This window comes from Trichomonascus vanleenenianus (assembly GCF_965637985.1).
Source record: "Trichomonascus vanleenenianus strain CLIB 3782 genome assembly, contig: TRVA0_010S, whole genome shotgun sequence".
Taxonomy (NCBI): Eukaryota; Fungi; Ascomycota; class Dipodascomycetes; order Dipodascales; family Trichomonascaceae; genus Blastobotrys; species Blastobotrys vanleenenianus.
The window spans coordinates 98527-115009 of record NW_027481877.1 but is presented as its reverse complement, the minus strand read 5'-3'; the positions used below and the strand labels follow the sequence as shown (position 1 = coordinate 115009).

The 16483-nt window shown below is 50.3% G+C and overlaps 6 protein-coding genes across 6 annotated transcripts; 2 read left to right on the top strand and 4 right to left on the bottom strand.

The window, feature by feature from the left end:
• Nucleotides 1–85: 85 nt before the first annotated feature.
• On the top strand, nt 86–1381 carry PRS1 (ribose phosphate diphosphokinase subunit PRS1; the record flags this gene model as incomplete). Its single annotated transcript, XM_076683689.1, has 1 exon — nt 86–1381. One exon carries the CDS (start codon nt 86–88, stop codon nt 1379–1381), a length of 1296 nt encoding a protein of 431 aa, XP_076542033.1.
• Nucleotides 1382–1680: 299 nt separating this feature from the next.
• VIP1 (inositol polyphosphate kinase VIP1) lies at nt 1681–5019 on the bottom strand (the record flags this gene model as incomplete). Its single annotated transcript, XM_076683688.1, has 1 exon — nt 1681–5019. One exon carries the CDS (start codon nt 5017–5019, stop codon nt 1681–1683), a length of 3339 nt encoding a protein of 1112 aa, XP_076542032.1.
• A 530-nt stretch (nt 5020–5549) lies between these two features.
• Nucleotides 5550–8282, top strand: UTP21 (rRNA-processing protein UTP21; the record flags this gene model as incomplete). The annotated part of the gene is made up of 1 exon (XM_076683687.1): nt 5550–8282. The coding sequence occupies one exon, from the start codon at nt 5550–5552 to the stop codon at nt 8280–8282; it is 2733 nt and encodes a 910-aa protein (XP_076542031.1).
• Nucleotides 8283–8352: 70 nt separating this feature from the next.
• VAM6 (Vam6p) lies at nt 8353–11247 on the bottom strand (the record flags this gene model as incomplete). Its single annotated transcript, XM_076683686.1, has 1 exon — nt 8353–11247. The coding sequence occupies one exon, from the start codon at nt 11245–11247 to the stop codon at nt 8353–8355; it is 2895 nt and encodes a 964-aa protein (XP_076542030.1).
• Nucleotides 11248–12478: 1231 nt separating this feature from the next.
• Nucleotides 12479–13183, bottom strand: GAG1 (Gag1p; the record flags this gene model as incomplete). Its single annotated transcript, XM_076683685.1, has 1 exon — nt 12479–13183. The coding sequence occupies one exon, from the start codon at nt 13181–13183 to the stop codon at nt 12479–12481; it is 705 nt and encodes a 234-aa protein (XP_076542029.1).
• A 1026-nt stretch (nt 13184–14209) lies between these two features.
• Nucleotides 14210–15787, bottom strand: RXT3 (Rxt3p; the record flags this gene model as incomplete). The annotated part of the gene is made up of 2 exons (XM_076683684.1): nt 14210–15693; nt 15739–15787. 2 exons carry the CDS (start codon nt 15785–15787, stop codon nt 14210–14212), a joined length of 1533 nt encoding a protein of 510 aa, XP_076542028.1.
• Between the last annotated feature and the right edge of the window lie 696 nt (nt 15788–16483).

Here is a 16483-nt window from a genome sequence, read left to right as displayed (position 1 = left end):
AGTCCGAATACCGACGATTGGAGATACTTGAAGGATGCGGAAGTCACATGTGTTCGTGGGTAGCTCTCACCCGGAGCTGGGGAAGATGATCTGCGACCGGCTCGGGGTGGAGCCTGGGCCATGCACGCTCAAGAAGTTTGCCAACGGCGAGACGTCGGTTGAGATTGGCGTCTCCGTACGGGACGAGGACGTCTACGTGATCCAGTCCGGATCGGACACCATCAACGACCACATCATGGAGCTGCTAATCCTCATCTCGGGCTGCCGTGGCGGTTCGGCGAACAAAATCACCGCGGTGATCCCGTTCTTCCCGTACTCGAAGCAGTCCAAGATGAAGAAGCATCGGGGCGCCATCACAGCAAGAATGCTGGCTAACCTGCTCATCATGGCTGGTGCGGACCATGTGATCACCATGGATCTTCACGCGACGCAGATGCAGGGCTTCTTCTCGCGGCCTGTGGACAATCTGTATGCGGGCCCGACGCTGGTGCGGTGGATCAGACACAACGTGCCTGACTACCGGTCGGCTGTTATCGTATCGAAGAACCCGGGTGGTACGAAGCGAGTTACTTCGCTTGCCGATGCGCTCAAGGTGAATTTCGCCATGATCCACACGGACCGGCGACGAACTAAGGATAAGCCGATCTGGAGGGACCATAATAAGCTGGTAAACAATGCCAATGTAAAGAGCCTCCCCAATGGCGTAGTTGCCCAGAATGGGGCGGCCTCGCCGCATCTCGACGACTCGTCGGACGAGGAGGACGTTATTAACGCCCTCGGCATCCAGGTGGCCCGTGTCGTCCAGGGTCATGTCGTAGACGACGACTACCCGTCGCCATATGATGAGGTTGAAGCGGCAAACACCTCGGGGGAGAGCGCCGCAGACCGTGCGGCGATCGAATCAGTGACCTCCCAGCAGGACGGCGTGAGCCATGTTGATCAGCCGCACGCTCTGGGGGGCACTGTGGACGCCGCAGGGTCTGACGACGACGATGAGGAGGAGCATTTCCACCTGGAGAAGCTTATTACTCTGGTGGGTGATGTGCGGGACAAGACTGCTATTATTATTGACGATATGATTGACAAGCCTGGCTCGTTCATTGCGGCAGCCGAGCACTGTCGGCTCAATTGCGGCGCTAAGCGAGTGTACGTTGTTGCCACTCACGGTGTCTTCGGCGGCGACTCGCTGGAGGAGCTCAATGATTGCCCATGCATTGACCAGATCGTTGTCACCAATACGTATCCGATCGCGCCTGAGCGGGTTGATCGGGCTGATAAGCTTACGGTTATCGATATTTCTCCCATTTTCGCCGAGTGCATTCGACGAAACCACCATGGTGAGAGTATCTCTGCATTATTCGAACAATTGGCTTATGTTTAGACTGAATTGATCATAGCATTGTTTTATTATATATTGCACCAGAGAGTGCGTTTTATTTTACATTTGGAGGGTTATTTATTGGGATAGAGAATGTTGGGGGAGCACTTTACTATTTGGTTATTTATTGGGACTGAATAGAGATATTTGAGCAGCATTTATTGTGCGAAGGGATTGTATTTTAGCATTGGAACTGAATAGAGATATTGCGTGATATTTTGTGACATTGAATAGATATTGGGTGGTGCTTTGCATCTCGAGTGGGTATTTAGTAGATTAGCGAAGTTACAAAACTGGCACATCTACGTAGAGGAAATGTTAACTGGAATGAACTTGCGGGGCATGCAGACTCGCGAGAACCGGTTTCGAAGCCGGCTCGTTACCAAATCACTGTCCAGATGCCTCGTAAGCCCAATCCTGGGGATGCACGAAATACAATGCTTCGAATCCAATTGGATGTCCAGCGGGTCCTGCGTGTTGCACCCGGGCGAAATGGTAATCCGAATGCTGTATCGCTTCTCCGCCGTGTGAGGATCAGCCGACTCGTAGAGCTCAAACGTGATTTGAGTCAGGTAGTCCAACTCCGGAAGTGAGTTGCGAGCAATGCGCGTAGGTACTTGCGACTCGTAAATGACATTGAGAAGCGTGTAAATGTGCGACTCCTTCGTAAAGTAATAAACACTGGCCCCGCCAGTATCGGTAGCCTTCATGTGATCAATATCGCTAAGGATCTGCTTGACCAGAGGTAGAGAAGTGAGTAAACCAATGTCAAGCTTCTCTTTTTCCTCAATGCCGTACTCTTGTGGGCATATAAAGTCAAACAAGATCTTCGCCAGCTTGTATAGCTCCCGCAAATGGGTAAACTCTGGCCCATCAAACGGCCCGCTCTTATCAGAGGCAGACTTATCCGACTTGGACTTGACGTCGCCAGAATTTGATCGCTCTGACGACGAGGTATTGCCGTTGCTGCTTGAGCTCGCTGACGAATGCCTGCCAAACCCTGGCCCGGACCCGACCTGCGGAGATGATGGAGGGTGTTCGAATCCATGGACGTGCACCTTGAGGCTAGGGATGTGGTACTGCGACGGCTCTAATGCAGCATGCACCTCCGGATCCGCCAAAAACACATTCTCCAGGAATTGCCGATTATGAAGACCATCAAACTTCATCGTGTCATAGAGCTCGGAAATCTTCGACGGGTCAACCTTGTCAACCGTTTCAAACTCGGAGAAAAGCTTGTCCCATCGCTCCCGGAACAAGTATGGGTCCTCGTTACAGCACCACCGAGACTGAAACTGACTAACATCCTTGTGCTGGTAATTGTACTCTAGCACTGATCGATGATAGTTCATGAGCTCCACTACCCGGCTAAGAACAATAAACGGTTCCGGCACCTTCGCAGGCCACGTAAACTGCGGAGGAGGGTCCATACCTTTTCGCAGCATTGGCTTGAGCTTCTTCTTTACCTTGTCCATAAGATCCTTGGCCGCATTGGAGTCGTCAAGCAGGTCCTTGCGTACCGAGATGAGCGAGTCAGGGATTTCCTCACTGTCAAGGAACGCCGTGGCGAACAGGTTCGCCGACGCAATCACGCGGCGCTCGGAAGAAGTGAAGATCTTGACGTCACCCAGCGCGTTCTTGTTCAATAGCATAAGGTCCTTGCGCAGCTGCTCGCCTAGATCAACCGTCTGGTACCGCGCAGAGTGAGTCGGCTCGCCACCCCACTTGATGATGAGCTGTACCTTTTCTACTTCATCTGTCTCCTTGTTCAGCGTCGGCTTGATCTGTACCTTCGTACCAGGCAGGTCCATCTTCTTTTCCAGCGCAGCCTTGAGCTGAGCCAGCTTAGCCTCGTCCTCGATATGGGTCCGCTGCGCCTCCACCACTGCCTGTAACACTCGCAGCAAGTGGCCCTTCTCACGGATAATGACTTCAAACTTGTGGCCTTGGAGCAAATCAATAAACAGGCGCGACTTGAAGGAGAATTTGAACTTTTGCTTCGGCGTGCGGTCGGCGTGCCTCACCACCGTGACCTGGCCCTTGAGCACCCATTTCTGTTGCTTTTCTTCGGCGCTCGGCGATTGTTCGTTTGCAGTCACGTTCTTATCTCGCTCACGCCTCGCCTTCAAAAATAGCTGCCGCAGGATCCGCGCGCAATTGTCGTAGTAGTCCTTGTTGTCCTTTACAAATGAAAACCCGTTCACATCAATGACGTAGCTCTTGCCATTGACTCGAAGCAAATCGAATCCGCAAATAGTCTGCTCAAACGTCTCAGAAATGTTCGACGCCATGCGGACCTCCTCGTCGCTGAGCTTGGTGACAAACCGTATCTCCTTGCCATATGTGTTACGCCGGACGATGCCATCCACCACGGGGCTCTTTCGCGTTTCGGCATGGCAATAGCTCTTACCAACTGTATACGCCTTGACGTCCTCAAAGTTGTCAGTGTCCATAAACTCCTCGTAAATGTACGATCCCTGGGTCCGGGGAGTCGTCAATTCGGGGTCGTACTCGGAAGATTTGTTGCCAACTTTTCTAAACAGCCGTCGGCCACCGCCACCTTTCTCCTTGCTATAGTAAACGTAAATATTGTGGTCCTCGCCGTCCACGGGCTTCTCGACAAATGGCTTCCGCAGAGTCTGCCCGTCCGAGCATTTGAGCGTTTCGCCATCGTCAATCATCTCAAAAGTAAGTTCCGGATCCGGATCCAGACTGACGCCCTTCTGTCGCAGTTTTTCGGCTACCTTGGACTCGATCTTGGGCCCACCATCGCGCGAAATGACAATGCGTTTCGGGCTAAGGACATTGCACGAATCAAGCAGCCTCAAAACGAGCCGCCGGTCCCACAGAACCTTTTGCAGTTCGAGATCATTTACCAGATACGGCTTCCTCAGTTGTACGTACTGGATGGCCTTCTGTAGCGGGAATCCAGTGGAGAAAAAGCAGATTAGGAAATCGCAAGTTGGCCAGTTCTCTACCGTCTCGTCTAGAATCACTTTATCTCCAAAGATGACCGTTTCAAACTCGCCATGCTCAATCAGCTTGTTAAGAATGTGTCTGCATGGCTTGGACCGTGCCTTGGAGTCCATAGCGCAGACTCCAATCTTGCCAATCTTCGGGATCGAGGTCATGTCCATCCCCGACCACGTGGTCGACGTAGACGAAACGGACCCTCGAGTCATGGCAGCCGGTTGGGACGCTGAGCGCTTAGCCGCAGAGAACACGGACCGGTGGCCGGTCAGGAGTTCTTCCTCTCTAGAGTTGAGATTGGGCACTGAGTCCGAGGATCGCCTCGAGGTGTCTTCCAGCGACTTGGTGTCGAAGTTGTTATCCACGGGAGCTAGCGGATCAATCTCCCCGTCCATGCTCATTGTATTTGTAGTGTCCCCTGGCGTAACTTTAATGTGGAGAATAAGAGCAAAAAGAACTAAAAACCTTTTTTCCGCTGCTCGGTATGGGGGTCCCTTTTTGTTTAGTCCTCGATAAACCCAAACATCCGCCTCTGGCCTCGGGGGCGACGCACATGGGCTGCATGGGGTGTCTCTAGGGGAACGCTGAGGAGGGGCGGAAGAACGCGGCTGAAGGTCACGTGAACGTCGGGCGTTTTTTTCACGATTTCCGACAATGCGACAATGCGACATGCGTAGCGAGTAGCCCGACAGGATATATCGATCCGTTGGTATGTTAAACGGGCGAATACGCGAGGGAAATCGATATTCTGTGAAGTGAGGACAAAGCTAATTCCTTACATTGCGTCGTTCAGATTGAATATTACTTTGGCATTTGAGGCTCAATTGTTTACGCCACCGGCTATTACGTATCTACAGTCGCGGTAGCTGAACCCCTGCAACCAGGGCTAGAACTTTACAAATATACAGCAGCATACTTAAAAAGATATTCAGACGGTTATCAAAATACAATGATTCCGATACGCCCCGAAATATAGCATTGATTATAATACAATTGCGACATGGGTGAAGTAAGGGGTGGGAAAAAGCGAATAAACAGCGGAGACCGGATAATCTCCGCTTTTCATGATAGATCCGTTGGTGATGCCATGTACTCTGCGGACCCAAAAATACTGCGGACTGGAATTTTTTTTTATCGCCGATCACTGATTTGAAAAATCAACTTCGAACCCCGAGATCCAAATAACTTTTGGTGTCCAAGAATGGTGGATGCTACGAAGAGGAGAAAGCTCGTCAATGGAGCAGGAGAAGAGGAGGAAAAGACCCGGAGAACTGGGTCTAAAATCTTCTCTCCGTTTCGTACCATCGGTCTGGTGACGAATCAGGTCCCCATAGCGGTTGGAGCTCTCGGCCAGTCCTTCACGATCACATCCTCTGTAGGCAACAGCTTCCAGATATTCGACGCTTCGACCTTGCATCTGCTATTTGTTTCAAGCCCCCAGACTCCTACTCCAATCACTAAGCTGCATACTCACTTCCACTATGTGTTAGCGTCTTGGGGACGGTCTATTGGCATCTTTAAGCGAGGAAAGCTGCTAAAGGCGATCGAATTGCCTCAGGATGTGGATGGAGACGTGTCTCCTATTACGGATTTGCTTCTGTTTGGCGAATATTTCGTCTGCGCCACTGAGAGCATGGTCTATGTCTACAAGACGAATCCAAAGTCCCCCCACGAAGAGTTCGAAGAGTACACCAACTACAAGATTCCTACTGTAGTCGGCAAAGTTCTCCAGATTGTGCACTTGCCCACGTACCTTAACAAGGTTGTTGTCGTGACTGATGCTTGTCTCCTGCTGTTCAATGTCAGAACTGGCAAGCTTATCTACACTGAGGATAAGTTCGAGCATCCAATTGCCACCGTCGAGAGCGCTCCAGCGCTTGATATCATGGCTGTGGCTACGACCAACGGAGATGTCCACTTGTACAACTTGAAGAAGGGCAAAATCCTTTTCACTATGGGAGTTAGCGAGCGTATCACCACCATGTCATTTAGAACTGACGGATCTGCGCAGCTTGCCATTGGTACTGCTGCGGGTGATTTGTTCTTCTACGACTTGAACCTGCGTAAACGAATCCATTCGGTGCGAGGTGTCCACGACGAAAATGCCGGCGGAGTAGCCAATGTCCATTTCCTCAACGGCCAGCCCATTGTCGTGTCCAATGGTGGCGACAACCTCATTCAGGAACTTGTTTTCGACCCAGCTATTACCAACAGTGCCAGCAACACTTCTATTAGCTCGCCTCCACGACATCTGCGATCGAGAGGTGGTCATTCGCGTCCGCCTACCACCATTTCTTTCACTGACGAGGAGTCCCACTTTATCCTGTCTGCTTCGCAGGATAGTTCACTGTGGAGCTTCTCTCTACGGAAGGATGCCCAGTCGTATGAGTTCTCGCAGCGAACAAGCAAGGCTAAAACCCAGAAGCACAGTTTCAGGGAGAAGTTCCCTGTTATCACTGGCCTTTCGTATCAGGCAGACAAGCAAAATCGATGGGACAACATCCTAACCAGCCACAAGAATTTGAATTATGCTCGAACATGGAGCGGAGCCAGGGGCATTGTCGGCAAATACAAGTTTGAGACTATTGATGGTGGCTTAGTCAAGTCAGTGTGCGTCTCCCACTGTGGTAACTTTGGTATCATCGGCTCGTCCAATGGTGGAATTGCCGTTTACAACATGCAGAGTGGTCTGCTGCGTCGACGAGTGTCCAAAGCTCACTCCAAGGCTGTCACAGGTATCATTGTCGATGCCAGGAATACTACTATTATGTCGTGCTCGTTTGATGGCCGAGTTGCATTCCACGATTTCAAAACTGGCAAGCTCATTGATACTGTGGTCCTGGATGCTTCGGCGACTGATATGCGTTTGCACGGTTCTCTCCTCGCAGTCGCACTCGATAACCTCAGTGTTGTTGTTATCGATACCGAGACTCGAAGGGTGGTGCGAGAGCTGTGGGGCCACTCTAACCGAATTACTTCCTTCGATTTCACGCCGGACGGACGGTGGATTATTTCCGCCAGTCTTGACAGCACGGTTCGAACCTGGGACTTACCATCGGGTGGATGTATAGATGCAGTTCGTGTTGAATCTGTTGCCACGGGCCTCAGAATCAGCCCTACCGGCGACTGGCTTGCTACCACTCACGTTGAGTCTGTTGGGATCCAGTTGTGGACTCTCAAATCGCAGTTCAGCGGGTTCGCCAATGCCAACAGACACGTTGAAGAAGACGACATTGTTGATATCTCCATGCCAAACGTCGCTGGCGAGGGAGGTGCCAATATTCTCGAAGGTGCATTTGACGAAGCGAAGAAGGCAGAAGGTGCACTGGCTTACGCATCGGTTGAACAGCTCAGTAACAAGCTGCTCACATTCAGTTTGCAGCCTAGAGCTAAGTTCAATACTCTTCAGCATCTTGACGTAATTAAGCTGCGAAACAAGCCTACCGAGGCTCCAAAGGCCCCTGAAAAGCTTCCATTCTTCCTTGGTCAATACAATAGCGATGACAAGAAGAAACAGGACGAAGAGACTGGCAAGGATAGACTTCGAAATCCGTCTGACTATGCTGCTGAGTCCAAGTTCACTCAGCTACTTCGTGCTAAGGACCTCGTTGGTGTTATTGACCACCTGAAGACACTTTCGCCTGCGGCAACCGACGTCGAGATCCGGTCTCTCAAAACACTTCCACCTTTGGAAGAGTTTGTGACGCTCATTGATGGGTTTACCAAGCGGCTTCAGATGCGAAAGGATTACGAATTGGTCCAAGCGTGGATGAGTATGCTCCTTCGTGCCCATGGTGACGTTATTCTGGAACACGGAGGTCTGCTTGAATCAAGCCTTAAAGCGTGGGAATCGGAACAGCAGAAGGAAGCTGAACGATTGGATACGCTGGTGAAATACTGCGGCGGTGTTCTCAACTACCTTAGAGCGTTGTAACATTTTTTTTAATAGATAACACAATCAAAAACTTTAGACATGTTAGTGGATGATCTATTCTGGGTCATTTCTATTTGTGTTCGTTATGCTCGCCAACACTAATTGCTCGCATGCTCGACTGCTGGTCTTTCAGCTTGTCCTTGTACAGCTTCGAGCATCCATAGTGCACTACTGAACCATCAGGGAACATCGAGATGACGGAGTGTCCCAGGCGCTTCATACACACACGGCAAGTCTTGAGATTCGTTACAAGGGCATGCCGCTGATGCAGTTCAAGGAGCTGTTCGTGAGTCTTGACGAGGTTAACTTTGCGAGCAGCCGCCTCCATCTGTCCCGTTTTGAGCTCGGATTGAAGCGACCGAAGCTGAGATTGAAGGAATTGACTGATTTGGTCAATTTGAATGCTCGGCGGCAGCTTTTCAATGACATTAATTGCAGACATTCGTGAGCCTTGGGATTTGAGAAGCTGGAGTAACTCTATCGTATACCCGTCGCCTTTGGAGAGGTAGAGATCAAAAAGGATGTGGAGGCACTTTACACCTGTTTCTGGGTCCCGATCAAACTGTCGAGCACAATAGCCTTTAGCCATAGTGTTATCTCCCAGCTCAAACGCATAAATTTCTAGTGCTTTATGGTGGTTGCCTTTCTTTCCATACAAAATTGCATGAGGCTGGAAGAATTGTCGTCTGTAGGGTATTTGACTGATTAACCTCGACGGACGCAACTTATCGTTGGTCTCGAGGAATTCGATATAAGTGCACCATAGGCCGAGTTTATCGCCACGTTCTATGCTTTTCGTGTACGCCAAAGCAAGATTATCATAGTCGGCCGATGTTTGTATATAAACATCGCTGGATAGAACGCGCTCAAGATACTTTATAGGCAGTTCAAGAGTACTATCATCCAGCTCTTTGAGGAATGGGAAGATCTTTTGATGGGAAGTCAGGGTATCGTTGAAAAAGAGGTCGTAGGCGTACTCCTTGTCAACAGAGATGGGCCAGAATGCATACTGGATGATAAGATCAATGCTCGCGTCATTAAGTTTCTCCAGATAGTTGACTAACAATTGAGGCGAATCCTGCTCTTTTGCTATTTTTTCGAGCTCCTTCAGTGCCTCAGAATGCATTCCTTTGGAGAAGTAGAAGTCAATGAGCTCTCTGGACTTGCCGAGCTCTTTGAGCTTCTTTTCAACTATTTCGACATCGCAGTTATTGGCTACTCGCACAAGGGATCCAATTAGCGATGGAGAGGTAAGGAGATAGCACTGGAACAGGGTAGTGTCGACCAAAGCAGCAGCGTCGTTAAGATTGCCGTAGATTTCTTCAGAGAGTTCGAATCCTTGGAACTTGATCTTTTCTCCGGACTTTGTCATCAAAGTTGCTATCTTTCTTCGCGTGTCTGCCAGGTATGGCTGCAGAGCCTTCACAGCGGTTATCAGGTCTTCCTTAGGAACAATTGAATTGTCGACCTTACTATCTGCATGGGTATCATTCTTGGACGCGCTAGCTTCTTCGTCTTCTTCTTCTTCTTCTTCTTCTTCTTCTTCTTGTTGTTGTTGTTGTTGTTGTTGTTGTTGTTCTTCTCCATGCTGCTCTTCAGCTTCAGCTTGTTGTGATTCACCCTCTTCCTTCGTGGGTTCGACATGTTTATCAGATTCCGAACCGACTTGCTGTTTGCCGGGCCCTAAATCTGTCTGTTTGTGCTGTTCGGATTCTGGGCTAGCTTTTTGCTGTTGCTTGTGTAGATAGCCCGAAATTTCTTCTGGGAACAGGTCAATGACATCCTGCGGCGGTGCTGAGATATCGGAAAATACAAGTAGCGCCTCTGCGTACTTGTGTTCCTCATTAAACATTTTGGTGGCATTCATTTTCAACAAGTCGCGCAGCATGCTCTCTTTATCGCTGATCAAAACCGGCTCTATCTGATTCAAGAGGGATATCGCCTCACCAATTTTGTTCTCACCGGCTAGCTCCCTCACTTGGTCGACATAATCAGAAACAAGGTACCGCACAATTTCTGTAGAACTCGCAGCATACAACAATTTACCATTGTTAATGAACCTGACCCCCGAGAACTCAATCTCCTGTAGCAAGAAATTCGTTTCGAGGTTCCTCACTTCGATTTTGTCTCCAATAATTCCCAGTAGGTACGGGTATGAGTACCCGAGAAAGCTCGGCGGGACAGACCAATCCATTGGCTCGTGGATTTGTACATTACCCGACGGATCAAGGTATCGAGTAGTGAGGCCCTTGGAAACCAAAGCGGATACCTTGGCCTGCGGCTGAGACTCGCTCGATAAGAAATTGGGCGGCAAGTGCAGAGCCAAAGGATTGTTTTGACCACCTCCGTACGAGTACCAATAGCTCAATCCAGAGTCCGTTGGCATGGGTATAGTGTTGACCACTTCACCAGAATTAAGATCCACCACCACAAAGTCGCCAGCCAGGCCACAGACAACTTTGTTCTGGTCGAGGAACGCAATCGCTCTAATTCTATCGGCCAATTGCACGTCTCTATGGCGCACAAACTCAGAGTCGCTCCATACGTACCACACAAGCTTACGTCTACAGGCCACGGCGAGTACATTGACCACAGTGGGAATACCATGCACATCAACAATCCCCTCATACGCTGCGAACTGGGTCGCCTGCTTAGTGGCATGGAGCTTTTCAACAAGGTTAAAAGTGTCCATGTCGAAGATGTGGACCACACTATCGGTCAAAACAACCAGACCGCCGGCGTTCTTGACCAGGCCAATCTGGTCGATTGACTTCTTGGAGAACCCATTGCATGTTTTGAGCAACGAGGCCTGCAGGTCAGGGGAAAAAGGGTCCGACACAGTGTGGATATCGAAGGCACCGTCCGCGAACCCTACCAGCAGCTTATCGCCATACCCGAAAATGGCAGTGATTTTGCGATTACTGCCGCCCGAGCTCCACACTGGAGTGGCAGAGAAGACTTTCATTTGCCCAGGAAAGTCGTATCGGAAATAGGCGTTATTAATTCAAAGGGCTTGATTGTGGTGATCGGAGGTTGGTTGATTCCCCTTAATATTGGGAACCTCCCACATCTCACACCCTGGGGGGGACTAACTGCTACGCGGTACTATCTAGCTGGATTGCATAGTTTGGGCAGTATGAATAAGGAAACTAGTGCTAATAAGCTGATAAAAGAGAGCTGGATCGGCCAGTCGCAGCGGTATGAGATGGCCCAGTCGGCCTCTCAGCGTCTGGCGACTCAGATATCTCTGTCGCCGGAAGCGATTGAAAGGCCTTTAGTGGATAAGATTGAGGAGATCCACAAGACGCACAAACTGGTAAATCAGCAGGTCTCCAAGCTGAACAATCAAGTGGCGCAGGTGAAGAAAGCGCGGCAGCAGCTGAGCAATTCCAATGATTACGCGATGAAAGTGATCAAGGAGACGGGAGACGTACAGAACTGGGCTGAGATGGTTGATGAAGACATACGGGTACTTGAGCGGGCTATTAAGTACGTCAATCATGAGGATGATTAACTGGATTTTTGATCTGTTGTAAATCGTGATGAATGAACTGAGGAGACTGCGCTCATGCAATCTCGTTAATGAATATGGATGAGTTAAGGATAATACCCACTTATGGTCAAAAATGGGTTTGCCAAGGAGGTCGTGTTCATCAAAATCCATAATGGAAGAATCTTGAAAGTCGCTATAAATCATGAAGGTGACTTGGGTTCAGGATGGGTAATGCATGCTAATCATGAGGCTCCTTTTCTATGATAAAGCAAGAATTTGAAATCTTGAGTATTGCCAGCTTCATGAAATACCCGAGGCTGACTGATCTGATCTAACATCATGAATTATAATAATGGAGACTAACGATGGCCATCTTAAATCGCGCAATGACCAGCTTCAAGCGTGAAATCATTATAGATGGTCATAAGAAAGATAACGAGAATCACGAAGTCATTATATGCCATAAAAGAGTCCAAGGAGATCACGAAATCATAAGATGATCAAAAAGTCATAATGAAGAAGGAGATCATGAGAATTAATTATTAATTATTACAACCGATATCACTACAGAAGGCGATCAATTGGCTGCAGAAACGACTAATGCGGATTGTAACCAAAGATCATATAAATATACATTATCATGAATCATTAAATATGGAGTACATCATTAAAGGTATCGTATAAACATTAAATTAGGGGAGGTTTAGACTGTCGGGTTAGTAGGCCAGGTTCCGTCGGCAATCCAACCAGCCTTGATCACTCGAATGGCGTCAGCCAGGTTGATGGGCTCTTTCAAGTGCCGCGACTCCTTGACGAGCATGCGATAGATAGACGGGAAGTTCCGCTCGGGTACGTCTTTAAACGGACCGTGCACGATCCGATCCTCAAACTTCTCAACCGTAGTCGTGTCGAGATGAGTACCATGCGTCCATATGCGACGGTTGCGCTTCCACGCTTTATAGGCAGGGTTGATGCGCTCCTCCTCCTCCTCTTCCTCGAGGTCGCTCCACAGATCATCGTCCTCATCGACATTATCATCGTCGATATCACTACATTGTTCGTCGTCGGGGTCCGCTGAGCCAGCAGCCGCCTCTACCTTCTCGACGACGCCCTGCAGCGTGTCGTGGATCGCCTGATCTATTGGCTTGGTCTGGGCTTCCTGCTTCTCCACTTGAACCATAGGCAAAGAAGGTTTTTCGTGCGGTGGTTGGGAGTCCACTATCTGGTGGTAGTGAGGGGGATGAAACAGGTCCTCTACCGGGTACACCTCGTCAGAGCTACTGCTAGAGGATCGGAACAGCGACCGGCGCCGTCTCCGCTTGGGCTCCACCAGCATAACGGGCTTGTCAGGCGATATGAAGAGCTTAACGAGGGTTGACAGCCTCCACCGCTTCTTAGTGTCGTTCATAGGGGGAAAATCTCTATTCTAAATGTTGGATATAGGAAGGATGAAGAAATCAAGAAAATGTGTATTCAGTCGAGAGTGCATGAAGGAGGGGGACGATCTCTCTTTTATGGCTGCACCGTGACCCTCCCCACTATCCTGGTTATCCACATGCGAGAAACAAGCCACTTCTGACAACCCCTGTAATATAGACAGTACTAATATGATAATATTGGCATTCTCCACTCTTATTTGGTGTTTATTTGTACTATATCGTTTCCGGGTGAAGGCTGTAGTCAGGTTATAGCAGCAGGGCTGTGCGTACGAGTCTCGTGGTCGTATGCGGCGTGGGGTACCAAATGCCAAAAGCACAGCAAAGTATGGTGGGGCTGTGCATTTCATTATAACCAGAATGGTTAAGCGAACTACATTGTACTACTGTGGTACGCAATAGATCTATATGATAGAGAAAGATTAATAGAATGGTTAGTTGAATTACGTGGTACACTTCCTAGATACAAACGAATTGATGTAGACAGCACCATGAGGAAATGGGTTGTGGTCGAGTAGCGCAGGAAAGGCGTGTATTGATGTACTGGGGGAGGTGGAGAATTGATTCAAATACGTAGAGGAATTCATCTCGGCTAACGTAACTGATGATATTAGTACTACCGCATGGGGTATCTGGTCTCGAAGCACCTCACAGAGTTCGGAAGAACCGAACGTGAATCGACACAAACTCCGCGCAGCAGGCTTACTCCCTCCTAGTAATTGGGGGGGACCAGTCCCCCCAAACCCCCCTGTGGCTCCGCTGCGCGGAGGTGATTGCTGAACCAATTGATATTGACGGGGGTTTGGGGGCAGAGCCCCCAACTACGGGAGCTCGAGGGCTGGCCCTCGAAATGTACTCTGGGGCATTTTTGCCTAAGTAGAAAGTCGCTCAAAATGGTCCAAAAGTGGTTGCAATTGTGATCGAACAGAGTATAGAGAATTGAACATACCCGATAAATAGAGAGATGTAGAAAACGCCAAGAGAGGCAATCTAATAAATTAAGCAAACGAGGTTAGACTATACGACGGGGTATTATTAATCGACGCCCGCACAGAATTCCAGTCGTCAACACGCTGCTTCTTTCGCGGGGCCGTTTTCGGAGTGGCTGGTGTGAAGTCGACCTTGAGAACCGACAGACTCACGCCGTCGTGCCGCGCTAGCCAAGATCGCGAGTTAAACTCATGCCGGAACGATCCCTGGTACTTGACCAGCTTAGGCAAAATTAGTAATGTTACAATACAGTCCGACTCCTTCTTGGGCGGCGCCTCCAAATGCCCAGTGTGGTAGAGCACTCCCACCAAGTCGCTATCGTCAGTGTAGACGTCCGTACCCCACACTTTACGCTGGACAACATTGCTGTTCTTCTTGTTGAGGTACCGGCTCGGGATGCGCACCTCTATCGTCGAATTGATCTTGTCGTCGAGTCGCGGCAGCAAAACCTCGTCCCCCACCGTCTCGTAGTAAAGAATTGACCCCAGCCGCTTGCGAGGGAAGATATTGGCTGCCTTGACAGCGTCCTCGCTGTCGACAGTTACTTCTACGTGTACAGTGGGAGGTACGGGTGCCAGTGGCTGCTGCGGCTGTTCCATAGCCACCATCTGTGGCTGTGGCGGTACCACCTGCATCTGTTGCTGATTATTCGGATGGTGGTGGTGATGATGGTGATGATGATGGTGGTGATGGTGATGGTGAGGCGGCTGTTGCTGAACCGCCGGAGGAGGAGGTGAATGGTGATGATGATGGTGATGGGCGACCGGAGCCTCTTCATTCGCCATCGCAACAGCAGCAGCTGCTGCTGCTGCCATATTGTTCTTTTTCATCAGCGCTACAGCATGCTCTGCCCTCATCGGCGGACTCTCGGGCCGCGGCGACTGACGCGGATGGTGTGTGTGAGCCGCAGGCTGCGGCGCATGCGGCTGAATGGCCGCGCCGGGGGCCAAGTTCTGCCGCCTCCTATCGAGAGCCGGGTCAAACTGCATTACTGGTGGCAGAGAGAATTGCTGTGTCCCGGAACCAGCAAACACCGAAGCTCTTTCGCCTTCAACCTGTTGAGGCTGTTGACTCGGTATCTCCCCCGGACTCGGTGAATGATGAGGTGGTTGAGGTGGTTGGGGCGGTTGTGAGGGCTGGGGAGGAGGCTGTGCCTGCTGAGGCAACATTCCTTGGCCTGGTGGTGGTGGAAAACCGACCCCTGGGCTGGTACTTCTATTGTAGTCCGATATTGACGGCAGCCTTGGCGGTGGGTGGTGGGGGTTATTTGGTGGAGGGGTCGGCGTGCTGCTCGGATTCCTCTCAACCATCATACCAGTGGGCGGCTTGTCAGCAACAGCGCTTGCTGGAGCAGATGCTGATGAGATAAGGGGAGGCCTCGTAGGCCCGTCGTCGCCTAGCATCGCCGAAATGGACATGGAGCTCGTCTTGGGCCGCGGTTCTGCAGTGGACGCCCGATTGCTCGCCTCCATATTGGGCACATCTCCCACACCTGTCCCCGTTAGCCTCTCTCCACCTATCCAATTGCCCAACTTACCCGATATCGACGATATCGAAGGCAGTCGCTGCTCATTCTCGCCCGACATTTTTTTTCCGCTACACTTCGCGTCACCTTTTCCAGCGATGGTCGATTTTTGCGGAGAAACCCCCCGCTCCCGCCAATGCTTGCGCGCGCTTCAATAATTTACCAAACTTTGTGTGTTAATTCAACAATATTTAATCCGAATGGCGTGAAGCGGCGTAGAATCCACGGGAGTGAGCCCCTCGAATGCCAGTTGGACTCGAGTGTGTAATTGGGGGGACCAGTCCCCCCAAACCCCCTGGAGCTCCGCTTCGCGGAGGTATTTGTAGCAATCAATTGACCCCTCCGCGAAGCGGAGCTACGGGGGTTTGGGGGCTGGCCCCCAAGTCAATTGAATCAGCGTAGAATCCACGGGAGTGAGCCCCTTAAATGCCAATTGAGCTCGAGTGTAGTTGGGGGGACTAGTCCCCCCAAACCCCCCTGGGGCTCCGCTTCGCGGAGATATTTGTAGCAATCAATTGACCCCTCCGCGAAGCGGAGCTACGGGGGTTTGGGGGCTGGCCCCCAAGTCAATTGAAGCAGCTGATAACTACTGCAAAAGTGCCGTATTGGGTCCACTTTTTCCAATTTTTTTAGTGACAAATATGACCTGTGTTGAACTACGGCTTAACACGCTTGGAGGGGGGGAGTTGGGTGTTGTTGCCAGCGCGATGGTTTAACCTCACTACACACCACTGCCAAGGCAACTATTAGATCAGAC